Source organism: Mastigoproctus giganteus, chromosome 2 (genome assembly GCF_048544385.1).
Source record: "Mastigoproctus giganteus isolate SK-2022 chromosome 2, ASM4854438v1, whole genome shotgun sequence".
NCBI lineage: Eukaryota > Metazoa > Arthropoda > Arachnida > Uropygi > Thelyphonidae > Mastigoproctus > Mastigoproctus giganteus.
In genome coordinates this window covers 129,053,872-129,064,126 of record NC_143576.1, presented here as the reverse complement: position 1 = coordinate 129,064,126, position 10,255 = coordinate 129,053,872, and the positions used below count along the sequence as shown (strand labels likewise).

Here is a 10,255-nt window from a genome sequence, read left to right as displayed (position 1 = left end):
CAAAAGAAATGAGAAGACAAAGTATGTTGTAGCAGGAATAACTTTCCTTGGAATCAGACTGTGGCAATTCAGCAGAGAGGTTCATATTTGAACAGGGGATGCTAGTTGGGTTATGTGGTGCTAAAAAGATACTGAGCTGGAGAGGGAAATCATAGTTTCATTCTGACAATAGTGTAACTGGGTAAGAAATATTGGCAATGCTGTGTCAGATGTTACACTTATCCTCCAAGACATAAAAAAAGAACATCAGTAGGACTAATAAACATAAGATCCTTTTCCCCTCGCATTGCTGGTAGCAACATTTTCAACTAAAAAATACAGCTAACAGCCCAAGTATCACAGTCATAATGATGATCAATGGCACCAACATTCACTTGAAATGTGAACTCTATTTCCAACAAACTTCAATCAATCCACAGGAAACAAACAGATACAGGCAAGATACTTCACTTCTCTTCTAATCACCTCCACAGCACTAAATATATGTACAGTATAATGACATTCACCTCCAGAGTGCTCTAGTATGCCAGTCATGAGATATAAGTAAAGCTCCAACATCTAAAGACAAACAGATATGAGTTTCCTATACAACTCATATTTCCCTGAATTCATCACCAGGATCATTCAAAGCACTGTTAACCAGTTTCAGAGCTTCTATTCAGATATTTCTCCTACACCAACCTATGGCTGGCTTTCCTATACTGTTGTCCCAAATTCCTAATATGAGGAACAGGGCTGCCAAAGCAGCCAGATGATGTCAGAACATCTTTCATTAGCACTGAAAATATCAAACAGCTATTATCAAAACCCACTCCACATTTAACCTAACTCTGGGTCCAGTATACCAAGTCATGCACCAGTGTTGGCAAGTTTACACTGACAAGTTCCAGATGTCATTTTCATCATACTCAGAACAGGAATGACATCCAGTATGGACCAGCTCACAATTCTAACATGGCTATATGCTGCTGGAACAATGATGACTATTATATCCTTTTCACACAACTGACAGAGGTCCTATCCACTGATAAATGCCAAAGAGAAGGAAATTTATAAATCAGTCCTCCAAGGCTACAAGAACTAAATCATATATATAAACATTGATTCACCCTGGTCAGTATCAGATAAAGTCAAAAAATCCATACTCAGTCTTAACAACTCAGAACATGTTAACCACATCACTAAAAACCTGGCAGTTGCATGTCAAGGCAACCAGTCTTCCAGACAGCTTACATTAACTAAATCTTAATGTATAATTTTAATTTTGAATAAAAACAAAAGAGTATTTATACTATTACAACTTTTTATACCAAATAGAAGTGGTCTATTTCACTGGAAGAGCACAAACATATTTAATATATATATATGTACAGATATGTTTGCCTTCTCTTTCTGGCATTACAAGAATTACTGTAGACAGCAATCTAACTGTAATAATGATAACAGTACATTGTCACATTTTCTCTGTTGTAGTAATCCCTGATAATGTTGGATACAGACAATGCTGTGAGAGATTGTAGCATTTGCTTCTGTGATATTTTTTTCCCCAGAAATAGAAAAAAAAAATTACATTTTCATTTGCATCTGCATTTTTTTTTTCACTCTCCTTTTGCTTTTTTTTTGTGTGCTGTGAGTGGTAGATCCACCAAATTGCATTCAGGCAGGGCAATCCTGAAATTCATGGTATACAGTGCATGATTTTTGGGCACTACACTCAGCATGGTAGCATTGTCAATATAGTTGTGGTGTGGGCATGGAGCGTAGTGTTCTGATGTTGGTCTAGGCCAGTGATGCTGAACGTTTTCCAGCCTGTGTGCCAGAGAAGAGGAGATGGGGTAAGGATTAAATAAAATTAGTAAATAGTTATTTTTAATATACAATTTATATTTAGAGCTTTGTTGCTGATAGTTTTGTTCATAATTACATTTCTGGTTTTTTCACTAGATGTGGCTGACAGACCACTGAAAAAATTTGTCTTAAAAAAAAAAAAAAAACCTTTTATAGTATAAACACTTATACTATAAAAGTGTTTTATAGTATAAGCCACTCATAGATGGCATATAGCCATCTATGAGTGGCTATATGCCAGTATAAAGTACAGTATATGGAAAGAATACTCTTTTATAGTATAAAAATGGCTTTTATACAGGTGCCATTCCTTAGGGAAATGTTATATGAGTGTGTAAAACACATATAACATACAGTGTCTTACATACTAGAATGTAACCAATGTATTTCGATGTGGCAGTATAGATGAACATTTTAAACTTTACGTTGGATGACAATCATTTCAGCATGTGTGGATAGAACACTGCATGTGATGTTCTGTCCATATACACCAAAACATTTTTGAAACTAGACGAGCGGTCAATATGCTTTCTCAAATGAGGTGTTACGTTGTATCAACTGGTTACAATGTTTGATACTGAAAAATTAAGTAACATGAAAATTTTTATTTGGTTTTCTGCATGCTGTTTATTTTGCATTTCATCTAGATATTATTTTATTCAATAAAATAAAAATGCATAAAACTGTAAAGTACTATAAAACTGAATGGCCAACTAATGATTGTAAATGGGCAACAGTAGGGTGTTCCTTTTTTAGGACTAATATATGATCATAAAGTTACCCTCCTCAGATACATTAAATAGTTGAGAACCAACAAACTTTGTTTTCAAAATGACCACAATGCAGTAATATCTTGTTGGCCTTGAGTAGGCATTAGTATAAAATCACTGCTTATACGATATGACAGTACAGTAGTGGTTTTACTACTTATCACTCATTTTGAGAGGTGTCTGGGATTGAATTGCATCATACACTAAAATATTTGGTTTGTTCTGATATATACTGATCCGTATGCTAGTGGTGCTAATTTATCCTTAACCATCTTGTCACCCATCTTGTCTGAATATCACAAATATTTTTCTGAGTGTTTACAATGATTTCATTTAAGTGCCTAGGATTTCTTATAAAAATGGCAACAAATCTAAAACAATCACTAAATTTAATTTGAGCATGAAAAAAAAAAACAACACATCACTTTGGATTCAAATAAGATGGTCAGAATTGATTTCAATGAAATCTAAGTACTAAAACAAAGAAAACAAAACAAAAAAATAAATAAATAAAAATAAAAACTCCTTTGACAGAACACACACACACACACACACACACACACACACACACACACACACACACACACACACACACACACACACACACACACACAATCAATCAATCAAGAAAAACTAAACTATACACAAATACATGTACTGTGAAACAACTCACAGCAAAACTGAAGCAACAGCACTGAATCCAAATGCTAATCAATCACTCTTTGTCAAGTAAAGAGTGGATGATTAGTAGCAGTATAAAAAGGTCACTTTTTTGTCAGCCAATCTTTTTATACTGCCAACTATCTAGAACTTTCTTAGTTTTGAAACATTCACTTCACTGTGGTAAGAATTTTCCTGAACAGAAATAAAATGGTCTTTCCATTGATGCATTCAAAGAACACAAGATTGAGAGTTTTAATTTTCTTCAGACTTTCACTCACTTCTGTAACAATAATATAAACAAAAATTTCTTAATGCATTTCAAAAACATTTTTTTTAAACCAGAAACCTGGTTTGGATTAGCATAAGTTCAGCTTACTGCAAATGTGATACTATATTTCTTTTCTATTTCTGATAGCCATATGTTTCAAATGTAATATTCCTAATAAACAGTTTTAGTAATTATCTAATGATAATAAACTTTAATTTATATAAAAAATATATAAATATATATAACTAGGACACTGGTCTGCAGCAATTTATAAAATTTTCATTCAGCCCACAGCTGAACAAATGCTGCCAACCTCTGCTTTCTGTAAAGACATCCTAAATGACAGTAGTATTTATTAAGAAAAAAAAAAAAAAAAAAAAAAAACGATATTTGTAGCCATGATATATTCATGTGTTTCACACTGGACTCCAGAAGATCATGTCACTATGCACAATGAGACCATATCATACAAATTTAACTTACAACTAGTTGAGGAGGTTAGAGCTGCTTTCAGTGGGCAAAACTAGTAACAAAATCTAAACTGGAGCGTTTCCATTCTTCCTCCTATATACTGTATTTTGAAAATGAAATAATGCAAAAGGCAAGATGGCCTAGCTTCTACAACTGGGCTCAATTAAGCCAATAAGAATCATTACAGAAATTTAACTGAACCATCAATCCTAATTCAAAATCAATTGAATCTTGAAGCTATACAGAGCCCTAATGCTAAATACATGTATTTTAAATAGGGGTAATAGGGGTTAAAGCAGTATTTTAGTGTGATTTATACTTTGGTAAAATTGTTTGCTAAAATTAATCAATAAACCAGTAGTTAAATTATATACTAGATAACACTTTTCAAGTTTCAACACATTAATATAATTAAAAAATATGTCTACTTATAACAATATAGTAGAATATATCATCATTATAATTATACATTTTCTTAAATGATCACTAATATTATAATGCTAAAAAAAAAAAAAAAAAAAAGGCTAAGCAGCTGTGTGCAAATTCAAAGAAAATAATCTTTCACAGGCAAAAATAAATTTTGGTAATTACACACAATTACGTGAAAAATTATACTTTACTAATTATGTGAAAATAAAGTTTATAACTTTTGTTCAAGTGAAATCATTCTTATCCACAAAATATGTTGTTAAGAAAGGTTCTTATGTTTAACAAGACAGGCCAGAAACTAAAAAGTGAGCCTTAAAAAAGCTATAAACATTCCACTTTTTACTAACTAATTAATGCTTTTATAAAAAAATTAATATTCTTAAAAACTTCTAGTTATAGTGATATAGAATTCTATTTAAAGCTTTCAAATGGGTTTGTGTTATGGGATAATCTAAAACAGCAACATTAAAAACTGATAATATATAATATAAAAATTAAAGCTGCCATTCCTTATTTAATTAAAATGAAATATATCATTTTATGTCTACATATTTAAAAATTAGAGTAATACAAGAATTAAAAATTAGAGGAATACAAGAATATTTTGTTTCACAAAAATCAACTATTAAATAATAAACGAGATTCTGATATTTTTTGAAAGTCTTGGGGCTTGTCATGAAGATTTAATCTACTCATGTCTTTTGCTGTTTGAGATATAAATGTTTCCTTACTTGGTGAATTTGGAATACTGTTCTGTTTCAAAGAGTTTTGGTAACATACATTTGGCCGTTTATATAATGAGGTCTGGTTGGAAGTCACTGGTAATAAAGGACTAATGTCCTGTCTTTGAAACATATCATTTGGCACTGTACCATCTGGATCCCCGCTAACCATCACTTTATTTGTAATATCATTTTTTTGGGAATCTTCAGAATAATTATTTAACTGGTTGGCTTTAATACCTTTTGACTTTTGTGGGGGTGGATTCAGCCGGGGAGGAGTCACAACATTTGAGGAAGAGTTGCTACAGCTTTCCGTTTTTGAATTATTTGTTGAGCTTCCTACATAAGGTATTACTTTAAGGATACCATCTGACGTGGTAGTACCAAGGTTTATATGTTGTTTGATGCTTGAATTAAAGTTCATTTTAGTTGGACTATCAGAGTAAGGAAGGTTAGTTAAGTAAGCACCTACTCTGTCTTGGGAAGAATTACAATTATTGGTATTGCTGAATGCAAAATTAAGTGGAGACCTCTGAAATCTGGTTTCAGGATGTGACGAATTCTGAGAAACAGGCACAACTGAACTGTCTTGTGAACAAGTGCTATACAGTAAGTTTGTCAATTGATGTAGCTCATTCTGTGGAAACTCTGGCAGAGCTAGTGATCCAGCTGTAGGTGTTGGAACATTACATACTGTAGATAACTGAAAGAAATCATTTCAAGAATCATGTGATTATGCATTAGACTTTCAACTTTATCAACAAAGTGAACTCCAATAAATGATATAACAAAAACTTCAATAAAAAAAAAGAAAAACTTGTATAAAAATCTGTGATGCAACTTCTTACCCCTCAACAAAAAATGAAGTTATTATAACAATCATCCCATAATTGATATCACATTGAATATGAGAAAAAGTTCCATAAACTGACAGCTGATATCATAATGAAATATGCTACAGCTATGTTCATAAGTAATGCATAATTCTGTTTTCTAACTGAAAATCTGTGGAAGAAAATTGGTCAGGAGTTATCAAAATGTAATCCACATTCTAAAACTGAGCTTACTGAATCAATTGTTAAAGCGTGCCACCATATTATATGAACCAATGCATATGGTCATCAAAACCAAAAGCTGGCCAATTAAAGATCGATATGTAACACCAAATTAATCAGTAACTATGTGGCAAAATACATTACATTTGATTCAGTGTTATTTACATTTCATACATGCTATTCTTTTTATATTTTGAAGAATTTATTAAATATTATTACATTCAATAATATATGGAATACTGAAAATTGAAATAAACTTACTTTCCAGAGTGATATACAACATTATCATTTACTCTAAAGAAAAAAAATATAACAACAGTATATCTTTTTTTAAGGTGATGCATTATTTATGAACATTACTGTATTATACTGCTCAACCAAAAGTACATGGTTATATTTGGGGGGAAAAAAAAAAAAAAAAAAAACATGAGTTTTAACATACAAATTAATAAGATATAGACCCACCTTTGGTCCCAGTGACAGTACCAAATCAATTACAGAACACTCTCAACCAATTCCTTGTAGCAGACAGCAAGGTTTGTGTTCATTTATTCTTCTTTGAATGGAGTCCCCCAGTTAAATTCTAGAACAAGCAGCATATTGGCTGCACACTGATTTGGCATTCTGATTTCTTAGAAAGGTACACGAGTGGAATGCTAGTCAGGAGAGTTATTGGACTTCATTTTCCTGAAACCCGGTTTTTACATTTCTTATGAAATGCATAATTATCATGCTGGAATGTGAAAGACTCATTTCCATATAATTGCTAGAGTGTGAAGACCACAGAATTATCAGATGTCAGTGTATGACTTAGGACAGATAGTTTTTTGTACTACAATTAACAATCCAAGTTTGAATTATGAGGAACCCCACACTGACTCTTCCTCCTCTGAACTTTTCAGAGTACAACAAAGTGCATTAGATGATAAATAGGAATCTGCGATTCCTATCTGTCAATATTCTTGGCTGGTCTTACCACTGACACACCTCCACATTGCTTCATTCCTCCATTTTTTCAATACATCAATAATGGCTGACTTTGCAATGTTTAAACAAGTGGTTGTCACATGCAATGACAAACTGCTGATATAGCATCTAATGATTCAGCCTATATGAATGTCCCTAAGTTCCTTTTGCTGTCACTCATTTTGGTTTTATGATAAATCTGCTATTGTTTGCACACTTATAAGCCTCTTCTTGCTTTGTATATATCTTGTTCACACCATTTACTACTTGAGAATAGTGATGGGAATAACTGAATGATTAGTAATTGAGAGATTTCAATAATTGCAAATATCAAAATATTCATTTGTTAAAAATTATTGTTAAGTTCATTAAATTCAAATGATAAAAAAAAAAAAAAGTTTAGCTGGTTTATGGAATTTTTGTATATGGTATATTGTCTCAATCTGACTTTTCCTTACAGAGTAATGCCCAAACATCTCAAACACATTTAAATTCATATATGGACACAACTTTAAATTTTATAAATAAAAAATTTAACACTGCTGTGTTACAGCAACATCCATTCCTTCTAAACAGGTTTTCTTTAAATATGTGAAAATAATAAGTGAAGGAAGTAATCTATTATCTTTCAAGTGTTTGCATGACAGTCTTTTTTGAAGAGTAATATTTAATTTTATAATTGTGTATTTTTATGAAAAACAAAGATAGAATTTCACAAATGCAAGTAAAGCACTGCACTGCACTGCTTTACATTTCACCACTACCTTGCATTTACTTTACATTTCAGGTACATTCATTTATAAAGTAACAGGAGTTAAAAGCTTCTATATTGTACTCTATAAGCATAACTACTTCTATAAGTATTTACCATGGCTATTCATCATTTGGCCATTGCACGGTGTTCACACGATGGGTGGCTGTTAGGTTGAATTTGTCTGGTGGTTCTTTTTTTTGGGATAGAGGTGCAGGGGATATCGGTTACCCTGTTAATATGAAATTTGGTACAAAGGTTTAGAAAAATATTCTTAATAAGTCCTGAAGCTATCACAAATAATGGAGCAGCTATCCAGATTTATTGCAGTTTCTTTTAGGTGGTGTAATTGGGAGGATTACAGAATCACAATCCTCCCCCCACATCCCACTTCCAAGGGATCAAAGAATGAAATGCTGAAAGTTTGATGTTGATATGACTTTTTCCTCTCAAGTAGGAATGCTCCAAATGTGAAACTAATATAGATTTCTATGAGGGGGGAAGAACTGGAGGGAGATTTTGAATCAGAATTGATCTAAAAACCTTCTGAAGGACTAAAAGTGCACACTTTAAAATCTCTTCCTTTATCTAAATATTGGTTTTCAATAAATGTGCTAAGGCTGTTCAAGAGAAGAATTTTGCATATTGTAATTGGCTTGTTTCCAATTTCCTTAGTTCCATTTTCTGCCTATAACAAAACTCGCAACAATTGTAAAGCAGTTATTAATCAGTCCAAACAAGGTAGCCGAGCATTCTGGTCTCTTGCCAAAGCTTGGCCACAACTTTTGCCCATCTCTGCTCCCACCTCTGTCAAAAATAGATGGTTCTGTTGTCACTTAAGCCAAGGATAAAGCTGACCTGCTAGCATCCCATTTTTCTTCCAACTCACGTATTAATGATCTTGGTAAAACACCTCCCACCATTCCCAACACGCTCCATTCAATGCCGCCTGTGGTCTTCCGTCAAAAGGATGTCAGAAGGATTTTGACGAACCTTGATGATAAGAAAGCTCCAGGTCCTGATGGTATTTCTCCACTTGTTCTCAAAACCTGAACTTACTCCTGTTCTTTATTGCCTTTTTTCACTTTCTTATTCTAAAGGTTGTTTTTCCTTCTGCTTGGAAATTTGCTCATATCCAGCCAGTTCCTAAAAAGGGTGACAAATCACTCCCATCCAATTATAATCCCACTGCAATTACATCTACTCTTTCTAAAGTAATGGAGAAATCAATTAACCGCCAACTCTTAAACTATCTAGAAACCTTCAGTCTGATCAACGATCGCCAGTATGAATTCTGTCAGTGTCGATCCACTGGTGATATTCTGGCTTATGTTACCCATTTATGGACAAATTCAATGGAAAAGTTCATTGAAACACAAGCAGTTGCTCTTGACATCTCAAAGGCTTTCAACTGTGTTTGGCATAAAGGTCTTCTAAACAAGCTTCCATCTTATGGTTTGCCAACTGTTTTTTGTAATTGGTTATCCAATTTTCTCTCTGATAGCTCACTGAGAGTGATGGTAGAAAAAAGCTCTCTGTCTTCTAACTTCTCCACTAATGCTGGTGTCCCCCAAGGTTCAGTTCTTTCCCCCACTCTTTTCCTCTTTTATATTAATGCCCTTTTTCCATTGACTAGAAATCCTATTCAGAGTTTTGCCGATGATAGCACATTGCATTCCACTTTCCATTTTGAGAAACCCTGCCCTGCTCAATCAGCTTCAACTTCTCAAATATCCGCTACCAATTCCTTAAATACCGATCTCCAGGTAATTCTCCAGTGGGGCAAAGACAACTTAGTTGATTTTAATCCTTCTAAAACTCAGTCTTGTCTTATATCTCGCAAAAAGGATTCTTCTGCTCCTATGCTTATCTTTGGTGACACTCCGATTTCTAGGCAAAATGATATATCTCTTTTGGGGATTACCTTGACTTCTAATCTCTCTTAGCACAAGCACATTACAAATATTGCTCCCTCTGCATCTAAAAAACTTGGTTTTCTCTTTCGCTCTCGGCATTACTTTTCTTCCAAACAGCTGTTCACTCTTTACAAATCTGCCCTATCATGGAATATTGTTCCCACATCTGGGGCAGTGCCCCCTAAACCTCTCTAAGGCTTCTAGATTCCATTCAGAAGAGGACAGTTAGGTTAATTAATGACTCCTCTCTAACAGAGTCTCTCCACTTGCTGTCTCAGAGACGTTCTGTTTCTGCTGCATGCCTTTTCTACAGATACTTCCATGGGCACTGTTCTTCTATAATTCCCGCTCTCTCTTTCAAAACAGTCCAAACACGTGCCACCACCAGCCAGCATC

The 10,255-nt window shown here is 33.6% G+C and overlaps 1 protein-coding gene across 1 annotated transcript in view; it reads right to left on the bottom strand.

The window, feature by feature from the left end:
• Window positions 1–5,067: 5,067 nt before the first annotated feature.
• Window positions 5,068–10,255, bottom strand: part of LOC150089558 (uncharacterized) — a 185,746-nt gene continuing 180,558 nt past the window's right edge. The window contains exon 9 of the mRNA XM_090390029.1: window positions 5,068–5,874. Within this exon, the coding sequence (XP_090246155.1) occupies window positions 5,068–5,874 (807 nt within the window). The remainder of the gene's footprint in view (window positions 5,875–10,255) is intronic.